Raw genomic sequence first — 25,494 nt, 5'->3', positions numbered from 1 at the left:
CTAAATGGATTAGAAGAGGATAAATGATGGAACAAAGAGATGAGTTAGATGAATTTTTCAAAAGTTCACTTAAAAGATACTCAAGTGTTAAAATACTGTACTGACAGGAAAGGAAAAGATAGATACAAGTGACACTTAAGAGGTAGTAGAATGAATACAACTCGTGGTAAGTCTCAGGTTTTGACTTGGGTTAATTAATGGTTGCATCTATAAGGGAGTATAATAAATAAAAGCATCGGGTTTCTAGGAAATACGTTTAGTCATACACATGCTGAGTTTGAGTTATCTTTAATATTGTTTAGGCAGAAATGTCCATCTAATAGTTATATTTTGGAGGAAAACTCAGGAGGGAGAAGTATGGTGGAGACAGACCTGGGATTTGTCACTTTTAAGCAGATGTCAACTTCTCAAAGGTAAAGGGGCTACAAAGAGCCTAGGAAACGGAGTCAAGAACGACCTTACCAAAAACAATTTCTGTGGGGTGGTATGATGGTCACAGTGATGATATAACAGCAGTTGATACTTGCACATTGTTTGTTATGTGCCAAGTACTTAAGCATGTTATCTCCATTTAACAGATAAACTAAAAAGTTTCTTATCCAAGGTCACACAACTTACAAGTAACAGAACTAGGATTTGAATCCAAGCAGTCAAGTTGCAAAATCTAAGCTTTAACTACTGTGCTGAGCTGCAGACATGAGGGCTACTGAATGGGACATGAGAAAGTAGGGAGGACAGACCACCCTCTTCAAGGTCAAGGGTACTCCTCACTCCATCTCCCTCCCACCCCATTAAAAAAAAAAGAGTTGACCATGCATATACGAGGAGAAGAAGACAGTGAAGAGGTGAGGTTAAAGATATAGAACAAAGAAGAGACAATTAATGGAACAAGTCTCAGGGAAGGTAAGAGAGGTCTCAGGAAGATGGTGGCGTAATTATGATGATATAGATACTTTTGGTATGGTATTCAATAAATGTAAGAGGAATCATAAAGTATATTATATCTTGGTATTAAGAATTTCCTTATGAACAGTTAGTAATATTTTGGTCAAGAACTTGTTTTTAATTTCTTTTAAAAACAGTTACTGAAAGCTTTCTCTTGGGCAAGGTACATAAGGCTTAGAAAAGCCCTGGGCAATTACTGAAGAATTACACAAAATACCTTAATCATATACCAAAACTATTTAAAAATATATGTATTCATTCATATATGCATAATAAATATGTACGTGTGTATGTATATTGGTGTGTGTGTGTCAGTCAATGATTGAGTTTATATTCAAAACAAAACCTCTCTAAATAGGACTTCCCTGGTGGCACAGTGGTTAAGAATCTGCCTGCCAATGCAGGGGACATGGGTTCGAGCCCTAATCTGGGGAGATCCACATGCTGTGGAGCAACTAAGCCCGTGCGCCACAACTACTGAGTCCCTGTGCTGCAACTACAGAAGCCTAAGCACCTACAGACCACGCTCTGCAACAACAGAAGCCACGGCAATGAGAAGCCCGCACATCGCAACGAAGAGTAGCCCCCACCTCGCCACAACTAGAGAAGGCCTGCACACAGCAATGAAGACCTAAAGCAGCCAAAAATAAATAAATTTATATATTAAAAAAATCTAAATGAAGACATATTTTTAATTATACATGGGACTTGATTATAAAGCAAAGAGTGATTTTTCCAGTAAACACTTCAAATTCATATGAACATCATTTTTGACTTAATTACTTTAGGAGACTATATGTTTGTTTCATTGATATTGTCACTGCTCAAAATATTTAGGTACTTCTCTTTTTAGAGTTGGCAGACGTATGAAAAAGCATTGCTGTCTAGCACCCAGGAGGTGTATGTGTTTATTGAGTGTATGAACAATGTGGTTTTTACTATGGTAAAATATGATTTTTTAAAAATATTTTTATTGGAGTATAATTGCTTTACAATGGTGTTTTAGTTTTTGCTCTATAACAAAGTGAATCAGCAACACACATATACATATCTCCATATCTCTTCCCTCTTGTCTCCCTCCCTCCCACCCTCCCAATCCCACCCCTGTACGTGAGCACTGAGCTGATCTCCCTGTGCTGTGCGGCTGCTTCCCACTAGCTATCGGTTTTACATTTGGTAGCGTATATAGGACCAACCACCTCACTACAAACAACTCAATTTCGTTTCTTTTTATGGCTGCGAAATATTCCATTGTATACATGTGCCACATCTTCTTTACCCATTCATCTATTGATGGACACTTAGGTTGCTTCCATGTCCTGGTTATAGTAAATAGAGCTGCAATGAACACTGTGGTACATGACTCTTTTTGAATTATGGTTTTCTCAGGGTATATGCCCAGCAGTGGGATTGCTGGGTCATACGGTAGTTCTAGTTTTAGTTTTTTAAGAAACCTCCATACTGTTCTCCATAGTGGCTGTATTAATTTACATTCCCAACAGTGCAAGAGGGTTCCCTTTTCTCCACACCCTCTCCAGCACTTATTGTTTGTAGATTTTGTGATGATGGCCATTCTGACCGGTGTGAGGTGATAACTCACTGTAGTTTTGATTTGCATTTCTCTAATGATTAATAATGTTGAGCATCCTTTCATGTGTTTGTTGCCAATCTGTATATCTTCTTTGCAGAGATGTCTATTTAGGTCTTCTGCCCATTTTTGGATTGGGTGGTTTGTTTTTTTGATATTGAGCTGCATGAGATTCATCCTTTTGTCAGTTGCTTCATTTGCAAATATTTTCTCCCATTCTGAGGGTTGTCTTTTCGTCTTGTTTATGGTTTCCTTTGCTGTGCAAAACTTTTAAGTTTCATTAGGTCCTATTTGTTTATTTTTGTTTTTATTTCCATTTCTCTAGGAGGTGGGTCAAAAAGGATCTTGCTGTGATTTATGTCATACAGTGTTCTGCCTATGTTTTCCTCTAAGAGTTTGATAGTGTCTGACCTTACATTTAGGTCTTTAATCCATTTTGAGTTTATTTTTGGGTATGGTGTTAGGCAGTGTTCTAATTTCATTCTTTTACATGTAGCTGTCCCATTTCCCAGCACCACTTATTGAAGAGACTGCCTTTTCTGCACTGTATATTCTTGCCTCCTTCATCAAAAATAAGGTGACCATATGTGCGTGGGTTTATCTCTGGGCTTTCTATCCTGTTCCATTGATCTATATTTCTGTTTTTGTGCCAGAACCATACTGTCTTGATTACTGTAGCTTTGTAGTATAGTCTTATGCCAGGGAGCCTGATTCCTCCAGCTCTGGTTTTCTTTCTCAAAATTGCTTTGGCTATTCGAGGTCTTTTGTGTTTCCATACAAATTGTGAAATTTTTTGTTCTAGTTCTGTGAAAAATGCCCTTGGCAGTTTGATAGGGATTGCACTGAATCTGTGGATTGCTTTGGGTAGTATAGTCATTTTCACAACACTGAGTCTTCCAATCCAAGAACATGGCATATCTCTCCATCTGTTTGTATCATCTTTAATTTCTTTCATCAGTGTCTTATAGGTTTCTGCATACAGGTCTTTTGTCTCCTTAGGTAGGTTTATTCCTAGGTATTTTATTCTTTTTGTTGCAATGGTAAATGGGAGTGTTTCCTTAATTTCACTTTCACATTTTTCATCACTAGTGTATAGGAATGCAAGAGATTTCTGTGCATTAATTTTGTATCCTGCTACTTTACCAAATTCATTGATTAGCTCTAGTAGTTTTCTGGTAGTATCTTTAGGATTCTCTATGTATAGTATCATGTCATCTGCCAACAGTGACAGCTTTACTTCTTTTCCGATTTGGATTCCTTTTCTTTCTTCTTCTCCTCTGATGGCTGTGGCTAAAACTTCCAAGACAATGTTGATTCATAGTGGTGAGAGTGGGAAACCTTGTCTTCTTCCTGATCTTAGTGGAAATGGTTTCAGTTTTTCACCATTGAGGGCGATGTTGGCTGTGGGTTTGTCATATATGGCCTTTATTATGTTGAGGTAAGTTCCCTCCATGCCTATTTTCTGGAGGGTTTTTATCATAAATGGGTATTTAATTTTGTCGAAAGCTTTCTGTGCATCTATTGAGATGGTCATATGGTTTTTCTCCTTCAATTTGTTAATATGGTGTATCACATTGATTGATTTGCGTATACTGAAGAATCCTTGCATTCCTGGGATAAACCCCACTTGATCATGGTGTATGATCCTTTTAATGTGCTGTTGGATTCTGCTTGCTAGTATTTTGTTGAGGATTTTTGCATCTATGTTCATAGTGATATTGGCCTCTAGTTTTCTTTCTTTGTAACATCTTTGTCTGGTTTTGGTATCAGGGTGATGGTGGCTTCGTAGAATGAGTTTGGGAGTGTTCCTCCCTCTGACGTAGGGATTTTTGTGGTGGAAAAATGTGGTAACAAGCATGAGCTATAATGTTATAGTTGTACCTCTGGTAAGTCACTGCTATTTTTATGACCAGATGAACCAAACATAAGTCATAATGAATAATATACTCAATCAAACGAAATCAAGACCCAACTCAAGCGTCACCTCCTTGGTGAAGCCTCACTTATTTCCCAATGGCTCTCTTTTCCTTGCTTTCAAAACATTTGGCTGATCATGCTTTCTATCATGTCACATATTACATCTTATTTATTTATATGGCTATCTCATTCACCACAGCACGACATTCAAGAGGATAGGCACAGTCTTGTTCAACTCTGTACCACCAGTGTCTAGAACAACGCTTGGCATGGAGCAGGTCTCAGTGGATGTTTACTGGATTAGCTAAATAAGAAAATTCGTCTAGTTGCTCTTAATTCCTTTGACCTTTTCTCTCTACAGCCCTAGATGAACCCAATCATTTTCATGTATGAACCCATCTATTTTATGCACCATGTAGCTAAACATTAAGATCTCAAACAATGAGATCTCAACATTGCTGAGCAATCTTATTCTTTCATTCTTAGATTATGATCTGGTCTCGTACTTTTAAGATAATGGAAGTCATTACAAAATCTAGAAACTACTTGCGTCCATAATCCATTTCTTTTTTTCCTGTTGCAACAGTAGTGTCTTTCCTCCTTTCAAATGTTAGATTCAAATGTTAGATTCAAATGTTATATTCAAATGTTATATTGTAAGGCTTAGTCCTGGGATGTCTTTTTCACAGATGGCCTCACTTCACAGATGCAATCATTTCCCTGATTTTAAATACCATCTACAGTCATATTTTTATTTCTAACCTAGGCCTCTGGTCTATATTCCATACTAGAATATCCAACTGCCTATGATATATCCACTTGGATGTTTCATTGGTATGACAAACTGAACATGACTAAAATTAACTCATAATCTTCTCCTTACCCCAAACCTACTTCTCCTGTGTCTCTCCTCCCACTGTTACCATTATGTTCTCATTATGACGTACAAGCCAAAAACCAGACACACACTTGTGATTTCCTTCACTTTTCATTAATTTGAATGCCTTCTACAATACATGCCAGACACTGTTTGAGGTAATGGGGCTAAAGCAGTGACTAAAACAAAACTCCTGTGCTCATGGAGCATGAGTTGGGAGTAGAGGGAGGCAAACAGATAAACAAAAAACTCAAATATATATATACAGCATATATCAGGTGGTCATGGAATGGGAGAGGGCAGTTACCATCGTATACAGTGAGTCGGGAAGGATCTGACTGATTAATAGAGACCTAAAGGAAGTGAGAAAGAAAGGATATAAACATTTGGAGAAAGAACATTCCAAGTATAGGAAATTATAAGTTCAGAGACCCCAAGGCAGGAACATTCGTGCAATATGTGAGGGGGGGCCACTGAGGATGGAGCAGAGTGAGCATGGAGGAAAGTGGTAGAAAATAAGACAGAAGCCAGATCATACACGGCCTTATATGCCTTATATTCTCTTTTAAGAACTCTAGCTTCTGTTGAGTGAAATAAGAAGGCATTTAGTGATATGGACAAAGGGTGACAGGTGCCTTAAGTTTAAAAACATCGCTCTGGCTGTTCTTGTGAGGACAGACCATAGGAGTTAAGGGTATAAGCAGAGAAATCAGCTAGAAGATAAATGCAATAAACCAGATGAGATGATAGCAGCCTGGAACCTTCAATGCCTTTTAATACATTACAATCCATATTCCCCCACATGATCTGGCTTTTGCCTATTTCTCTGAACTCATTTTATCCCACCCCCATTTAAATATTATCTCACAGGTTACTCATCTTTGGTTCCTCAAACTTGCCCACCTTAGGGGCTCTGCACATGCTGTTGCTCCATCTGACTTCAACTCTCACCTGCCCAACTAACACCTATTTTTTGGTCATAGCTCAAAGGTTACTTCTGGGGAACATGGTATCCAATCTATATTAGGTGCTCTCCCAGCTCTTGCTATACTCAGAGCACTCTCCATGATTTTTTCTTTTCATGATGCTTAAAATATTCACAATTTATTTAACGTTTATCTCCCCTACTAGACTACGATCCATGGAAATAGTACTGGTTTTGTTCACCATGGTATAGTTATTGCCTATCAGAGTGAAAGGCACTTAGTGGGCCCTTGATGAATATTTGCTGAGTAAATGAATGGATGACTGCACAAGTATATTTATTATTTGAAAAAAATTATCTAGCTTGATCACCTATAATATTCTGCAGATAATGCTCTGAATAACATCAGGTTTTTGAAAAATCAACTTTGTCATCAAAGGAAGAGAAATATCCATCAGTGAAATTTAGAAGAATGAAAGCAATTCCAAAAGGAGTTCTTAAAATATTTCGAACACACCATCAAATGAGTAAGTGTGTAAATAACCTCCCAGGGAAACTGTTTGAATCATGCAAACAGTTATGGGAACACCTTATGGGAACATCTTGTATTATGGGGGCCATATATTTGGCATAAACATAAAAACATTTTTAATGGTTGCACAACAATGTGAATATACTTAATACCACTGAAGTTAAAAATAGTTAAAACGGTAAATGTTATGTTATGTATATGTGACAATAAAATGAAACATTTTAAAAGCATTTCTTACAAGCTGACTAGTATAATTATGAAAGATACATTATCTCAGGATATCTGAATAACAGCCCAGTTTTAACTCATTTATTAACTTGTCTTAGTGAATGACAAGTCACTTAAACTTTCCTTGCCTCAATTTCCTCATCAGTGAAATAAGGATAACAGATGCCCTAACCCAGGGGTCTCTGTGAAGAGGAAATTAAGAAAGTGACAATGATAGGAAAAACAACCTTTACTATGCAAAGAAGGATACTGTTACTATCAGATACTGCAAGTTCATTACTGGGCTATTAATATTTTAACATGAATTTATGAGAATTAGTAATTTATTTTAAATGTTATTATTAATTAAGCAATGGTTTTCAGTAACCAACTCACTGACACTCTCCCAGTATAGTATAGTTTACAAATTACTGTAAAGAGGTGATTGGTAACACTTAGCAATTGGTTTCCATATATACACTACTAAAAAAAAAATACTGAACTAAGCATCCATTATTGGCAAAGTGAAAACACTAATGAAGTTGATCATTGGTAACATGCATCACCACAAACTATTTTTACTCACAAACTAATATAGAAAGATGATCTTAAGTGTGATATTAGAAGCAAAAAATCTAACAGACAAGGGTCTTTCAGTAATTAAAACAGCATAGCCGCAACTGACCAGAATTTAAATGTATACGTTAGAACAAATAGGCAAAAGACAACAAACAAGGCTTTAAGAGAAATTTAGCATGTCTTTCTCCTTTGAAAGGCTCTATCAGTCCAATATCTTATATTTTCTAGTGACACTATTCAATAATACCAATTTATAAAATTTAGAACATAACCCTGATATACTTAAGAATATTCCAATCATAATGTGTTGAATGATATGCATAACTTTATTAAAGGAAGAAAATGTATTTTAGAAAAGATTTTGACATCAAGAAAATGAACTGTTTTTGATTTTTAGGTAACAGAAGTAAATCTGGAACCGCTTTTTCTTTTCTTTTCTTTTGTTAGAGGGGTCAAGTTTGTAGTTACCATTATATATTAAAGATTAACATTTCTTATGTTTTCAATTACAGATACTTTGAGTAGTTATTAAAATCAATACAAGATACTTCAGTGTGATTATATTAAAAACTGCTGCCATAAATGTTAGCACTGCAAGTAATTCTACCTAGTGAATATAATGTAAAACAATTCTGTATTAAAATTAGATATAATTATTTACAACTCCTTGAAATAAGCCTTTCCCCTGTAACCTGTACTCTTGTCATTTCCTATTATAGAATTAGGGACTGACAAAACATTAGAAAGTTTTTATTAACAGAAATAGAAGCATTAATCCTAGAGAAATTTGTATATTAATTTGGAAGAATGTGAAGAACAGACAAGTAAGACTGTTGGTTAAGAAAGGCATATATTTTCATGACTAGAAATCATTTTACCCAAGTTACACAGGTACAAGGCATTCTTTCAGAGATACCGTTTCTACTCCAGTTATGAAAACTAAATACTTACAGAACTTTGCTATATATACTCTTTCCACAAATAAGCTGCCTGAGAATTCAGGTTCTCTTTTCCCAGCCCCTTTTCTTTTTCTAAAGGGAAGGGATACTTCTCCCTTTCCCTGCAAACAAGGGAGAAGTAGAAACATTGGTATCTGTGATGGGAAAGTGAATGGTTCTAATACAAGTAAGGCTGTTTGCATTTCTTTACCTTTATCAAATTGGAAAGATCTGATTGAGTTGTCATTTGATAATTAAACATATTTTTGATGCTAGTTTGCCATGTAATTTTTGGCACATGGTATGGAAGAAACTCAAATAATTGAGTTTAATTGCTTGGATAGATAAAAATCTGCCCTAGGAATATTATTTGAACTTTTAATCAGCCACATTCTCAGTTTTATCAGAAGTCATTTTCTTTAAAATCCTAAACTGTTTTTTAAAATTCTTACGTCTCAGGGGTTAGGTGTTTCTTTTTGTGATTGAAACTATGTTCACTTGTTCAGCTGTAAGTTTGGTTAATTTGAATAAAATTACAAAGCTTCATGTTAAAGTGTGTTTCCAAGAATTTGTTCCAATAAATGCAAAATGAGTCTCAGGTAAGTGTAGAAAAGCATTACACTTAGTCACATTCAAAGCTATGAAGTACTAGAACACAGAAATAATAGCTTTAGTAGTGACTTTTTTACTGTTTTACATTATAATGAGAATCTAGTTTCCTAAAAGAATATTATTTCTGTGTAGTATCACTCATTCTCTTTAATTAAGTCTTATAAAAAAACTTTCAATATTCTTCTGAATTTACAGAAAGATTTTTTCCCTAACCCAACAGATCACAGGAAGAAGCTGACCTTAAAAATGCCTGGAATTTCAACTGACTTTGCATTGTGTGACAGGGATAATGAACAGGTCCTTGATTACTATCAGTTTTTTCAGTGAATTCCTAGAGTCTATTTAAGGAGACCTATTACTTCCAAGTAAAGAGTTTGAAAACAACTATCTCATGCCATGCAGCTTTCCAGTGAAAAGGACCATATATCACTCCCCTGCTTCAAATCCATCTGAAGAGTTGCTTCTTTCAGGAGGCCAATCATGAGCCTCCTAGGCCTTGACAATGAAAAAGACAAGGGTTGGAGTGCTCCTGAAATCTACTCAACTAATGCTAATTAAAATTACCTCCAATAATGCAAATTTCAAAAACTAGACATTCTCTCAATGGAATAATACATTTAGGGCCCTAGAAGACTACTTTGTTAACTTATTTGTACCACTGGGACACGGTGGTATATGCCTGTAATCATAACTACTCAGGAGGCTGAGGCCAGAGATAACCTGAACTCAAGAATCTTAAATTTCCTGCAGATTGCTTATTCATGAACAGTTCTATGTTGTTATATCCCTTGCCTATCAGTATGCCTAGGAGAGCTGAATTAACACAGCTCAGAAATGGATAATACTGATTTATAATGATAAATACCATTATTGTAATACTACTAAGCCAAAAAAAATTAGAAGTACATTCAAGTCTTTCTTCATTCACTAGGTCCTGACAAAGTGGAATAAGACTTGTAGGAAAGGAGAACAAATAAATACAGGAACTATGGATGGTAGAATTTTCCCGAAGTCATTCTGCTTGACTCCTTCAATTTAAAAAGATAAAATAATATGAAATCTAATACCTATTCGTTTACAATGTGCCAATCACTATCCTAAGAGCTTTATATTCATCAACTCACTTAATCCCCACAAAACTCCTAAGATATGGGTACTATTATTTTCCTCACCTGAGGAGAAAAATGAGTTATAGAAACAACTTATACAGGGCAGCACAGGTGATCAGTATCAATCCAGATAGTGTAACTCCATAGTCTGTGCTTCTAACTTTTATTGCTAATTTTTAATGTGTTGTTGTCTTTTCTCTAGCCAGAATATGGTTTTTAAACTGTTCCTCAGAGCCCTGGGATCCCATGAGAATGCTTCTAGGGCCACTAAGTAGAAGAAAGCAGATGGGACTCCGGGCACTTCACCCAACCAAAGCAACTTCACTACATCTGTTTAAATATTGAGGATACAATTAAACTTTTCAAAGTAATAATTAAAAAAAAATTTTCATGCTAAAAGTAAAACGTGAAAAATCACAGTATCAAGACTATACTCTTCATAAGTCAGGATCTATGTCTAAAAGTATCTCACATGTTTGCCATTCAGTAAATATTAACTTGATAAATTGAAACTGTATGGCAGTACTGTGCTCATCGGAAAAATTTAATACTCAGTTGTACCATTAAATCAGAGAAAATCTTGAATATCAATATAATTAAATTGAATAATAACAATAATGATATTAAATCACACTCAGATTGATGCTTCTTAAGTTTTTAATCACAAGCTATCAAACAATTTCATCATCTTAAGGCTACTGATGGGTTAAGCATAACCCATTCTCACAAAGAAAAAATAGGTATGTTTTCATATCCATATTGTTAACAATATATCAATAATTACACTGCCTGATGTACTAAGGACCACTCATATTTCTAGAATTATTGAATTAATAAAAGGAATTATATTAAAATACAAATTATCAGATTTTTTAAAATAATATTTTCTGAAGTTCATGAATTATCTTCAGTTTCACAGAAGTCACAGAAGTCACTTGAAAAAACAGCATAACTGAGGAAACAGTATCTAAAAACATTATTTTAAAAAATCTACTCTATTAACTATCTTTTACCCTTTTCATCTGTGGACCTAAGAACTTACATGGTGTTCATGAAACAGAATAACATAGGCTACTGCCACCATTTTATATTCCCTCCTATGGTGAATTTTCAACTTGAGAGCTGACATCTAAAGCAATTAAAAATCACAGATGCTTTCAGAAAATAAAACTGAAGTACTAGCTTTTCTAATTCTGGATTTGGATTAAAAGTCAAAAGCAGCAAAAATTGAAACTAATTTTTTCTCTTCTCCAACTTGATTGAAGAGTTTTATTTTAGAAAAAGTACAGTTTCCAACAAGACACAGACATAAAATAATATCCACTGCTTAAAATATTTTGCTAAAATTTTCATGAAAGTTTTTTCTTACTTTATGATATTATCAGCCCTAACAAACCTCACCCTCATGGCTATATCTCAGTTGAAATGAAACATGTAAAGATGAAATATATTAAGAGAGAAGGTCAGCATTAGACATACCTATTGTAATAAAATTGCTTTGAACAGAAGCAAAAACTAATAAATGAAGTTTCTTACACCTTAAACATACACAAAAAAGTTCAACAAATGCCAAATCTAGCTCAACATAGCTGATTAGAAGATTTCATTTTAATACTTGTTTTTGAGAAATTGAGTTAATCATAAGGAGACAACACTAAATAGACGATAACAAAGGCACAGGAAACGAGAATGTAATATTGCCCTAGAAGGAATTTAGTTTGAATGTAAGCTAGAGACTACCATGAATGATTAGCAAGAACACTAACTCTTGTTCTAATAGACTCAAATTTTTTATGCTTATGCTATTAAAACTTTTTGAAAATCCTAGTCTTAATCCTTATGAAAAAGCACCAAGACCGGTTTTCCATACTACAATGTTAAAAAAAAAAAAACAAAACCCAAAAGACCTCAAGAATATCAAGCCTCCAGAACCAAAGTAATTTTGGTAGTGCAAGGATAAGCAGCTGTATAACAATTAATATGATTGGTGATATGAGAAAGGGTTTTCTGATACTGATGTAACCACCGATTATATAAAACATTTTTCAGAGGTGGTGCTGAAGATGATTTTTCAGTGATTAGGCAGGGTAGTCCAACAGATATACAAACAAAATTACAATATGTCTGCCCTGTTCCTACTCTGAAAGCTCAGCACCCATGCATTTTACTTTGTTATCTAAATAACTGCCAGGATAACAGTATGTTTTGGCTTGCTCTTCTCAGATGAGTTCCCTTTCTCCTCTTCCGGAAAATAAAGATAAAATATTTTAAAATTTAATTGTCTAACTAGTGCTAGGATCCTAGAAAAAAATTTTGGATAAAGTAATTCACATTAAAGTATAAGCAATATTACTCATCAAAGAAAGTTTATAAAGGAATAGTTTATTAACCTATACAGTATCTGCTTCAGCAGATAGGCTATTTCCTGAGTGGCTCAACTCTAAACCAAGATATCAGGAATTAATCAATTATACATCCCAGTGCATGTCTAAGAAAAGTTGCCAACTCCTGGGTCAAGAGTTACGACAGTTAAATTTCTAGTTTTTCAAGAATGCTATAAAGACAATGGTTCATTTAGGAAACAACTGGATTAATGACTATGTACAAAGGATTTATTTTGAATTTTGGATGATAAAGAGTCCTATACTTTTCTCAGATAGTCAAGATTTGCAATAATGTCGTTATCAATCCATAGCTGTATTTAATTTATATCTTTGGAGGGTGCCTCCTGGGCACAGGAGATTCAGTATTAAAATACAGAGAACAGAATACTGCAGATTTAAAAATAGAAATTCAGAATTGCACACACACACAAAAAAAAAGGAAAGAAAGAAAAAAAAGACTTCCAAAAGAAGGTTAAAATTCAAATATCAAAATAGTATACCATTATTTTGGGCTTTTTGAAATACAGAATTTTATTTGTAAAAGGGGAATAAAATAACCAGCTCTAATTTTATGCACAGTAACAGTGATATTAAAGTATACATGGATCTTGTTACTTCACAATCAATCAAAGACATAAATATTTCACAAGTAAAACTGGAAGAAGGTACAGACAGCAGGAAGAAAAGGGAAGCTCTATGGAGAGACAAAGGGAAAAGAAGGGCAGTGATCTGTTATATCCCCAAATTGAAAGAGTATTAAGGGAAAGTGATTTGTTAAAAATATGTGTACAAAAGGTTCATAAAATTTTCTAATTTTTACAAATCTTAATTTCACATTAAGGTAAAAAAAAGATTTAAAATTAATTTTATTTAGAGTTAGAACACTGGTGACCATAAAATAATCATTCTCTGAAACTCCCACCAATGTCTAAAGAAAGCAAGAGACTTCATATAAAGGAGAGATCTCACTAGCTTTATTTTCTTCTCAGAGAGCCTAGGTTTTCTGTTTGGAATTATATTTTTTGTATGAACTTATATTTAATCTTCTACTATATGACAATCAATCACATGCCACCTAACCGAGAATCATGATAAGATATTCTTAGAATGAATGATTCAAATGTGTATGCTTAAATCTTCCATGAAAACACAAACTCTCCAAACACATATAATACTCATATTCTGACAAGTAAAACCCAACTCTATTCCTCTTGTATTATTGATTACCATAAAACATATGAGTTTCACTTTGTTTGGAAAGACCTACCTGAATAGCTGAGTTCATGAAACACGTATTTCCCAAGTTACTTAGGCCACAGAGGCCGGGCTGTTCATTGTTTCTTCCAGGTTCTGAATAATCATAGTTCTTATAAGCAGTATATGATGGGAGACAATAATTTGAGTTTTTCACACTGGAAGAAAACAAAAAATCTTTTTCATAATTCAGCCAATTATCATCATATAGTTATAATGAACAGAGTACTTTAAACCTATTTGAGATACGTGGTCAGTCATTAATTTTTTTATAAAGCACTTAACTCAGGTACTTTTAACATGAACCTAAATCAAAATAACCCCCTTAATTAATATACTCCTCATTCAATCAAGAAAATCACGGCATCATATACCACACCAACCAATACAAACCACATTATGTCTTTCTACCCTTGATTAACTGGAGCAGCTTCACAGCTTGCTCCATTCTTCATTGCTCCATCATATGTAAAACATTCAGATTTTAAACACCACCCGCAGCAATAAATCATCTCACTGATGTCCCTTTTACATCCTGCTACTGTAATAGAGTGAGAACAGTAGAAGCAGGAAGAGTTGTGCTTTAGTTACAGGTGAGAGCAGAGATTTCCAGGGCCTTTGTGACATCACTGTTCTGATGCATTGAAGATTCTATTTATAGTATTCTACGCTAGACCAGCAAAATCTGGTATTCAAATGCAGAAAACAGCCTGGGGTGATCAGCAATGCAAAAATGAAATGATTCGAAGCGAGTACACACTTCAGTATTATTATTATTATGGAAAGAATCTTCTAGTTTGTCAGATTAATGCAGTTTATTTAACTAGGTAAATACAACCTCAGGATAATTTGTACTACGAGTATAATAAATATTAATCTTAAAAAAAACCCTACATAATATTCAACCTTAGAGAATCAGGGTAATTTTACAAAGAACTAAGAGAAGTCAATAAGTTAGATCCCTCTTTCTTTTTACATGTAACTAAAAAAAATTTTGTGGAAAAGGATAGATTCTTCCTTAATTTTTAATAGGTTATCTTATATTTATGATGGATGCTTTGGATATAATTCAAAAGCATACTTTCAATCATTATTTTTTTTATTCACTAGAACAAACCTGAACAAGAATCAAGGTTATTTGCTAAAAGCAAATAATGATGTAAATAAATGAATACAGTGTTACAAATAAACATAGTAAATCAGTAACTCTGACAATCTCAATTGGCTATAATTTATCCCTGGTATTATTTTTTTTTAAGTTTTTACTTATAATTTCAAATACTTCCTATTGTAGCTTCTATACTCTCACTTTATAACAGTTAAAATGAACTGTACTACTGCTTGTTCTAACAAAGCCTTTAGTAAACATACACACCCTAACAAACAACAGGTAAAACACACGAAACCATATCAACCAAAATTTACGCACACAATGCTATCCCACTAATATTTTTGTATTTTTAAGAAAACACCCCCCTTCATCACAAATAAAAGATCAACTCAGACTGAAAAACCAAGCTATCGCAAAGTTAAACAAAAAGAGCAGGCTCCAAAGAAGTGCAACCTTGAGCAATTCATAGACTTGTAGCTATTTACTTGTTTTAAACTTAAAGAAAAAAAAAAAAGGGTTCAAGCATCTTTTGGATTTTGCAGATCACTAGCCTTATAACTCATATTTTATTTTAGATTAGCAGTAACAAAGTTCAAGGCACCTATCAGCAATTCCATATATAGTCACTCAGTGACTGGATTCTTGAATCTAACTTTGAGGACATGTAACAAGAAACCGAATCCTGGTTTTCCTTTTACCCCTTTAAGAAGTGCTTAGGGGGCTTCCCTGGTGGCGCAGTGGTTGAGAGTCTGCCTGCCAATGCAGGGACACGGGTTAGAGCCCTGGTCTGGGAGGATCCCACATGCCGCGGAGCAACTGGGCCCGTGAGCCACAACTACTGAGCCTGCGCGTCTGGAGCCTGTGCTCCGCAACAAGAGAGGCCGCGATAGAGAGAGGCCCGCGCATCGCGATGAAGAGTGGCCCCCGCTTGCCGCAACTAGAGAAAGCCCTTGCACAGAAACGAAGACCCAACGCAGCCAAAAATAAATAAATAATAATTAAAAAAAAAAAAGTTAAAAAAAAAGAAGTGCTTAAAATCAAGGTCTGCTATATATTACAAAAATGCAAGGCCTACACATTTTCAACATGTTAAAAAAAACCCATATATATCAGCTGTAAAATTATAATAAAACTTAAGTCAGAGTACAGAGGGAAAGTATGCCCAAATATATGCTCATGCATACACCCACACCCACACCAACACCCATGCAAGTGATCCGAATCCTTAAAGGATATCTACATTTTAGTTTAAGTGACAGGATAAGTATAAACCTTGGCCAAAGAGTAAGATGGCAGTCTACATGCTAAATGATAATACAGAAAACTAACAAATTAAAAATATTTTAATACTATCTTCATTGGTCACTTATAATCCACATCTTATGTGTTCTTTAAATCAAATAAAGTCTGTCGTGGAAAATATCAAAACCAACGGCTCTTTAAACACTTCGACAAAGTACATGTAAACCTAAACCCAAAAGACAGCCTCTGTATCTTTCATGACTACTGCTGCTATTTTTTCTTCTAAAGGTTGTAAGCTAGTCCTTATCCCATAAGGTTATGTTACTTTGCAAAAACAAATAAATTTGCCAGTAATCTTAATGGGAATTTTAATGCTATGCTAGATTAATTCATTTTAAATGAATATACATTTAAAAATATAACATTTTATAGCAAAACCGAGCCCTTATCTTTCTATAAATATTTGAAACTGACTTTTTAAAATTTAATTTTATGTATTTTTATACAGCACATTATTAGTTATCTATTTTATACATATTACTGTATATATGTCAATCCCAATCTCCCAATTCATCCCACCCTCCTCTCCACTTTCCCCCCTTGTTGTCCATACATTTGTTCTCTACTTCTGTGTCTCTATTTCTGCCTTGCAAACTGGTTCACCTGTACCCTTTTTCTAGATTCCACACATATGCGTTAATATATGATACTTGTTTTTTTCTTTCTGACTTACTTCGCTCTGTATGACAGTCTCTAGGTCCATCCACATCTCTACAAATGACCCAATTTCGTTCCTTTTTATGACTGAGTAATACTCCATTGTATAGATGTACCACATCTTCTTTATCCACTCATCTGTCGATGGGCATTTAGGTTGCTTTCATGACCTGGCTATTGTAAATAGTGCTGCAATGAACACTGGGGTGCACGTGTCTTTTTGAATTATGGTTTTCTCAGGGTATATGGCCAGTAGTGGGATTGCTGGGTCATATGGTAATTCTATTTTTAGTTTTTTAAGGAACCTCCATACTGTTCTCCATAGTGGCTGGATCAATTTACATTCCCAACAGTGCAAGAGGGTTCCCTTTTCCCCATACCCTCTCCAGCACTTACTGTTTGTAGATTTTCTGATGATGCCCATTCTAACTGGTGTGAGGTGATACCTCATTGTAGTTTTGATTTGCATTTCTCTAATAATTAGTGATGTTGAGCAGCTTTTCATGTGCCTCTTGGCCATGTGAATGCCTTCTTTGGAGAGATGTCTATTTAGGTCTTCTGCCCATTTTCTTGATTGGGTTGTTTGTTTTTTTGATATTGAGCTGCATGAACTGTTGTATATTTTGGAGCTTAATCTGTTGTTCTTTGATTTGCTTGCAAATATTTTCTCCCATTCTGAGGGTTGTCTTTTCATCTTGCTTATAGTTCCCTTTGCCGTGCAAAAAGCTTTTAAGTTTCATTAGGTCCCATTTGTTTATTTTTGTTTTTATTTCCATTACTCTAGGAGGTGGCTCAAAATAGATCTTGCTGTGATTTATGTCAAAGAGTGTTCCTCCTATGTTTTCCTCTAAGAGTTTTATAGTGTCTGAGCTCACATTTAGGTCTTTAATCCATTTTGAGTTTATTTTTGTGTATGGTATTAGGGAGGTTCTAATTTCATTCTTTTACATGTAGCTGTCCAGTTTTCCCAGCACCACTTATTGAAGAGGCTGTCTTTTCTCCATTGTATATTCTTGCCTCCTTTATCAAAGATAAGGTGACCATATATACATGGGTTTATCTCTGGGCTTTCTATCCTGTTCCACTGATCAATATTTCCGTTTCTGTGCCAGTACCATATTGTCTTGATTACTGTAGATTTGTAGTATAGTCTGAAGTCAGGAACTCTGATTCCTCCAGCTCTGTTTTTTTCCCTCAGGACTGCTTTGGCTATTCGAGGTCTTTTGTGTCTCCATACAAATTTTAAGATCTTTTGTTCTAGTTCTGTAAAAAATGCCATTGGTAGTTTGATAGGGATTGCAATGAATCTGTAGATTGCTGTGGGTAGTATAGTGATTTTCACAACACTGATTCTTCTAAGCCAAGAACATGGTATATCTCTCCATATGTTTGTGTCATCTTTGATTTCTTTCAGCAGTGTCTTATAGTTTTCTGAGTACAGGTCTTTTACCTCCATAGGTAGGTTTATTCCTAGGTATTTTATTCTTTTTGTTGCAATCGTGAATGGGAGTGTTTCCTTAATTTTTCTTTCTGATCTTTCGTTGTTAGTGTATAGGAATGCAAGATTTCTGTGCATTAATTCTGTATCCTGCAACTTTACCAAATTCACTGATTAACTCTAGTAGTTTTCTACAGTAGTTTTCTAGTTTTCTGGTGGCATGTTTAGGATTCTCTATGTATAGTATCATGTCATCTGCAAACAGTGACAGTTTTACCTCTTCTTTTCCAGTATGGATTCCTTTTATTTCTTTTTATTCTCTGATTGCCATGGCTAGGACTTTCAAAACTATGTTGAATAACAGTGGCGAGAGTGGACATCCTTGTCTTCTTCCTGACCTTAGAGGAAATGCTTTTAGTTTTTCACCATTGAGAATGATGTTTGCTGTGGGTTTGTCATATATAGCCTTTATCTTGTTGAGGCAGGTTCCCTCTATGCCCACTTTCTGGAGAGTTTTTATCATAAATGGTGTTGAATTTTGTCAAAAGCTTTTTCTGCATCTATTAACATGAACATATGGTTTTTATTCTTCAATTTGTTAATATGGTGTATCACATTGATTGATTTATGTATATTGAAGAATCCTTGCATCCCTGGGATAAATCCCACTTGATCTTGGTGTATGATACTTTTAATGTGTTGTTGGATTGTTTGCTAGTATTTTATTGAGGATTTTTGCATCTATATTCATCAGTAATACTGGTCTGTAATTTTCTTTTTTTGTAGCATCTCTGTCTGGTTTTGGTATCAGGGTGATGGTGGCTGAAACTGACTTTTCAATTAGCATTTATATTTAACATTATAAACACTATAAATCTATAATTTAATCCTCATAACTGTAATTATGCTCACTTTGCAGTTAATGAAATGATACTTTCAGCAACTAACTTGTCAAAAGCCAGATGGCTAGTCTCTGGCAGTCTCCAAAATCCAGTTCCTTTTCATCGCTTAATCTCTTACAGGGAGTCATTTCCATTTCAAATAAAAGAGCTTTAAATGAATTAACAGAAAAATAGAATGTGCCCCGATGTGGAATGCCAAGAGTTGAGACAATAAATACATTAAAGAGATTTTTTCAGAGGAAGTATTATAGTAAAGCAAATGCAGCAAGACAGAAGAAAAATGCGGAGAGTGGAAAGATTTTGGTACATATTAAAAATGTACTTAAATTATAACTGAGGCAAGAATTAATACTGTACGGATTAACAAGTAAAACTACTACACACGGTGAATGAACAATATTCTGGCATCTGATTCTTCATAATGTTAGTCTTTAATAAAAACTTAAACTTTATTAAACTTCAGTGAAATAATTCCAAGTACACTTTGTTATTACTTTTATAACAAATATTCTTATTTCTGGAAATGAAAACTTTATATCTTAATAATGCATCAGTTTAAGTCTTGAATTTGTAAATAAATGCCATATAAACGTTGTGTCACAACTACTGATTTTAATATGCAGTTTACACTTGGAGTATTACTCCACATATATGAAGTTTCATAAACGTATTTAATCTTAAAAGGTCATTACCCATTTTACATACTTTTAAAGAAACTATGCTATTTCCATCTGAAGTCTTAAGCAGCTACTTATTTCCAGAAGTCGAAAAGAAAGTCAAGAAATAAATTTTATGTGAAATAATTGTTATAACATTAATTCAAGTTTTTTAAAGTAAAAAAAAACTCCCCATTTTGTAAATGTTTAAATTTTGTTCCTTACTAAGAAAGGTTAAGTTTTACTTTTAAGTAAGGTGGTACCAGTAGCTGTTTGCTGTTAAAATTTCCTAATATGAAAGGACTATTTTAGTGTCTAAAATAGACAAATATAAATAGCTAACAATATAACCTAGTCATAGGAGTAGAATCATTAATTAATCATGTTCTAAACTTTTAAGACAACACTCTAATTCCTCTCTTAATATTTTCTGCAGTCAGAGGTTTTGAGATCAAATTGTACTGTCATATTTTTACTGTGAGAGGGAAATAAGACAAAAGCAGAAGCACCAGATCACATATACTAATATGGCAACTCTGGTCAAAATACAGCCTATGGTCAATACAGTCTATATACAATGCTAAAAAATCTCTCCAAAGAATAACTAACTATAAATACATGTTATACCTGGAACCAAATTCTTTTATAGTAAATGTGGGAGCCATCTGCAATTAGTAGAAACACAGATAATATTTTATCTCATATGAGAAAATGACTTGATGAATTACATTAAAAGATACCATGTAAAATACAAACCAGATTACAGGAGGATATTTCCCTTTACTCTTTTGCCTGTGGATATACATTTTTAAATAGAAGAGAACACACTACACTGCAATTTTGGATCTCCAGTGTCTTCAATATTTCACCATTATACTACAGTGCACGTATCTTGTTACTACTGAAGTAAGGAATTAGTGTTTTAAATCTTCTTGATATATATAGCAAACTCTTTTCTACGAAAGTTGGACTAATACTCCAACCACTCAAACAGAATCCTTACAATAACAGATACCATCACTTAACTTTTCCCAATGAGACTGAGGTGGGGGAAAGTGGATGGAGTTGTTTATGTTTTTAATTTACATATCTCTAGTTAGTAGTGAACTTGAACATTTAAAATGTTTGTTTTAATTCTCTTATTTTCATTGCCCAGCTGCATCATTTAACTACTTTTCAAGTTGTCTTAAAAAATTTCTCACTGATTTTTATGAGCTTGATATACTAAGAATATCTGCCCTTCCTTTGTCATTTGTAGCAAGAATATTTTCCATTTATTTGCTGTTTAATTTTTAATATGCCTGACAATTAAAATTTTAATTTAATTTAAAGTTTTAAAGAGAAATAGCAATCCAATTTTTCCAATAGCATTTCCTGGATAATCTGCCCATTCTCCATTAGTCTAGGATACTTTCTGATCACATTACATTCTTTTATATATAAAGGTCTGTTTCTGGGCTCTCTTTTCTATTCCACTGATCTGGAGGTATATTCTTGGGTCAGTACTATGCTGTTTGAATTCTTATATCTTTATAACAGGTTGTGATATTTAGTAGGATTAATCCTTTCTCATTGTTTTTCCTTTCCAAAGTTATTTTGGCTATTATATATTTATAATCCAAATGTATGTTAAAATTAGAATCATTTTGTCAAGCCCCACCTCTCCATATGAATTTTAAGGGAACACTAATTAAACCTATAAATTCAATTAATGGTGCTTTTTAAAAGATTATTTCACGAATAGTTTCAGTCCTTTTGAATTTACCCTTTGGAATAATCAGATGCCATTTATGAACTGGACAAGTAAATATTTAACTACATAAATCCTGTAAACCTAATACATAAACTACAATGTATATCTCCAAGAAGTAAAAGGACAATAATCATCTCTGGATTAAAATTCTTCCCATAATTGAATGGACTAATTATAAATAGAGTTTTCTTTTTATCCTTTTATATAAAACCATGCCAATTTTCAAGGTAATACATCCATGTCAGACGTTATAGTGAATTCCAAGTGACTTTGAATCCTTTTTCTTATAGCAATATGGCACACATTTTCATGTAACTTTTGTAAATCCTAAGAATCTGAATACTATTCCTGATGGAGCAAGGGAATTGTTTCTCCAAACTTTTTCAGAAAAAGTAATTGCCTTTTTGATAAACATAAAAATTTGTATGTCTTCCAGTTGAGAATCACTGATAAACACTTTTAAAAAACACTATGTATTGTCTGTGATTACATGTCTAGTTCTAAAATGACATCTGAAATTTACACTGTTCCTAAAAATTTGAATTCTAACAGACTTGTATATATATTTCAATAATTAGTGTTTAGAATATGAAATTCTGAAAGTGCTTTATTTCTCTTTTAGTAAATTATTGTAGTATATATATTAAATCAAGAAGTTTATACCTCTGCTTGCTTTCTTGTGAAGTTACTCCTTGAAGAACTGACCAGTGATTTAAAAGAAAATCAATTTTAATGCATTAAGACTTTTATCCTAAATTTTAGATACAAGAGATTTTTTGCAACCACAATAGGGCGATCAATTAAACAAAGAGTTTTTAAGATTCAGTGCTTACTTTCTGTTGTTGATGTTGTTATAATTATTTGATAGAGATGAAGGAGAGATCTTTGGTAAAGTTGAAAAATTGGATGCACCTGGGGACCTTTAAAAATATGAAAATGTTAAATTAGATAAAAAATGCTGAATTTTGAAATTAATTATGAAATAAAGAAAAGAACCACAGATGACAATGTATGTAGTAAATGAATTCTGGAAAACAGATTTATGAGCAAAATCACCATATACCCTTTGGTTTTCAATTTCCAATGTATTTGTTCATATAAAAAGTAATAGTATATAAGGGAACTATTTTCAAAGGAAATTTATCAAATTAAATATAAAACTTGATATTATTCTTATAAATCTACTAATGCAATACACCCAGTTCTGAGTTCAGGTAACCATTATTAAATAATTTCCTTAAATCAATGGAATTAAAATATTAATTTTTAAAGGAAGCATGTAAAAGAAATCCACTCTGTGTCTCAGTAGGTACTATGGCATTCCAATTATATACAACACAGACACAGATATCATAGATTTTACCAATTTTTAAAACTGTAAGGCAAGAGGGATGAAATAGCAAAGAGAATTCCAAACATAATCCTGAGAAGTAATTTTTGGCCAAGGTTATCCCTGCAAAAACTGAACAGATATAAATCTCACTATCTATTACACACCTCACTAATTCAGAATGTTTTTGGAGAAATCTAAATTACTAATGGCTTTTAATCAACAAATATGCTTTATAGGTATGATTTATAGTAAACAAATCCATTACATAGGAATGATTATTTTAAAGTAGTACTTAAAAGTCTCTAAAAGATTTAATTTCCCTTGTAATTTTGTATACAATTTTAATTTACTAGGCAACATCTAGGTCACGGGCTGTAAGAGGCTAATACTTTCAGTCCAGTATCTCAGTCATCATAAATTCTAAATTAGTGAGGCCCAAAGTGATTACTGTTTAAAAATTATTTTATTTCCTCTACTAAGGTGCTAATGAACAGCAAAATGGTCATTGGGCAGGAAAGTGTAACCTACAAAATTTGCTTTTAGGTAATTTGGATTTTGCTAAATTAAGTGGTGGGTAATAAAATTTCTTACATATAAAATTTTATTTAACTTTTGAAGTTTTATATATTATGAAATATTGGTAAAATTTTTTCCTTCATTTTAAAGGAGAGTTTTTTTGTTGTTGTTGATGCAAGTTATATACAGGTAGATTACATTAAGTGGGACTTCTATTTAGCTGCCTTTCTGATGGAAGACCCTTACAAGATTTTATTTAACTGTACTACCCTCAAATCCAAAAATACAAGCAACGAAGTTTTAATATAAAACAATGTCGAAAACAAATTTAACAGGTAATTTTAATATACTAATATTTTAAGGTACTAATTTTAAGATATTAATAGAATTAATATTAATATAGAAGTATTCTGGCATTTTCTGCCTTCACATTAAGAATGCTAACTTAGGAAAACAATCTAAAAACACCGAGACTGACTTATAATCAATGAAGGAGGTTAATTTTTCAAAATGTATCCATCTGACTACTATTTAATTCAATTCACTACAACTTTTCAGGTATACAGATAGAAACTGAAATATTCTCTTGAATTTTACTTATAGTAAAAATTATGAAAATAAAGATTATTTTATTTATAATATGTATTATATTTATTACATATTATATACGGCTGAGGCATATATATATATATTTTTTCCCTTTTTCTGCCCATCTGTGGCCTTTTTACTATTCATTAGCAACTCTATCCCAGAACAGTATTAGAATTTTCTATGAAATTCATTAAAACACTCATTTATTAAATGATTACATTATGCCTTGCCCTTGTTAAGTACTAGGAGTACAAAGAGAGAGTTCCTGATCTCAAATAGCTCATACTCTAATAGGGGAAAATGATACAAGCAAAATAACTATAAAACAGTATAAGTCCTAAAACAAATTTTAAAATTATAACAAAAAGGGCTTCCCTGGTGGTGCAGTGGTTGAGAGTCTGCCTGCCGATGCAGGGGACACGGGTTCGTGCCCCGGTCCTGGAAGGTACCACATGCCGCCGAGCGGCTAGGCCAGTGAGCCATGGCCACTAAGCCTGCGCATCCGGAGCCTGTGCTCCGCAAAGGGAGAGGCCACAACAGTGAGAGGCCCGCGTACCGCACACACACACACACACACAAAAAATCAAATTTTGTGGGTAGTAACATGAAGTGATTTTAAAACGATGTGCACAGTTGGAGGGGTAGTTGGAAACTGGAAAGTGAGAGTACTCCAGGTGGAAAGAATAGCATGTGAAAATGTGTGGGACTATAGATAGCATGATGTTTAGGGAATTACCAATGAATTGGCTGAAAGGGTAGGGTGTAGTGATAGGCACAGAGGTTAGTAAGGTAAGTATGATAATGAAGAACCTTTTTATGTTCTCTGAAGGAATTTGGATTTTATCCAATTGTGCTGTGGCATGTTGAAAGATTTTAAGAGTATCAACATAATCAGATTTGTATTCTAAAAAGGTAACTTTTGAGGAAGAGAAAGAGACTGAAGATTGGAAGAGAATTTAGGAGACTATAAAAACAACAAAGGTGAGAAGTAATAAAGGCTGGGACTAGGACAGTGGAGTGGGCAAGGGCAACATGTCTTGGAGGTTTAGGAAGCAGTTCTCAAAGTACAGTCCATGGACACTGAGGGGGATACAAGATCCTTTCAGGGTAGCTGTCCATGATCAAAACTATTTTCATAAAAACACAGACGTGTTATTTATTATCTGACCTCCTTCACTATACAAAAACAACGGCAGGTAAAACTGCATAAGTGCCAAGGAGGTAGCCGTGAAAAACTGTGGATTCAAAATAAGAGATTCAAAATAAGAGAATTTCTTTAGGAGATAGTTATCAAAAAGAAGTATTAAAGAGAGGTCAAATAAACTAGGTTTAAAAAAAGTTAAATAAGGACTTCGTTAAATTCTGAAT

At 33.8% G+C, this 25,494-nt stretch overlaps 1 protein-coding gene across 3 annotated transcripts in view; it reads right to left on the bottom strand.

The window, feature by feature from the left end:
* USP15 (ubiquitin specific peptidase 15) overlaps positions 1 to 25,494 on the bottom strand; it is a 127,102-nt gene that overhangs the window by 33,697 nt on the left and 67,911 nt on the right. For 2 of the 3 annotated variants that reach the window (XM_082665047.1, XM_082665049.1), the window contains 2 exons: positions 22,520 to 22,606; positions 13,881 to 14,025 (listed from right to left, as the gene is read on the bottom strand). In XM_082665047.1, the coding sequence (XP_082521173.1) occupies positions 13,881 to 14,025; positions 22,520 to 22,606 (232 nt within the window). The remainder of the gene's footprint in view (positions 1 to 13,880; positions 14,026 to 22,519; positions 22,607 to 25,494) is intronic. The other variant, XM_082665048.1, reaches the window with a different exon arrangement.

This window comes from Grampus griseus, assembly GCF_964374135.1.
Source record: "Grampus griseus genome assembly, chromosome: 11".
NCBI lineage: Eukaryota > Metazoa > Chordata > Mammalia > Artiodactyla > Delphinidae > Grampus > Grampus griseus.
This window is presented reverse-complemented; position numbering and strand designations above follow the sequence as displayed.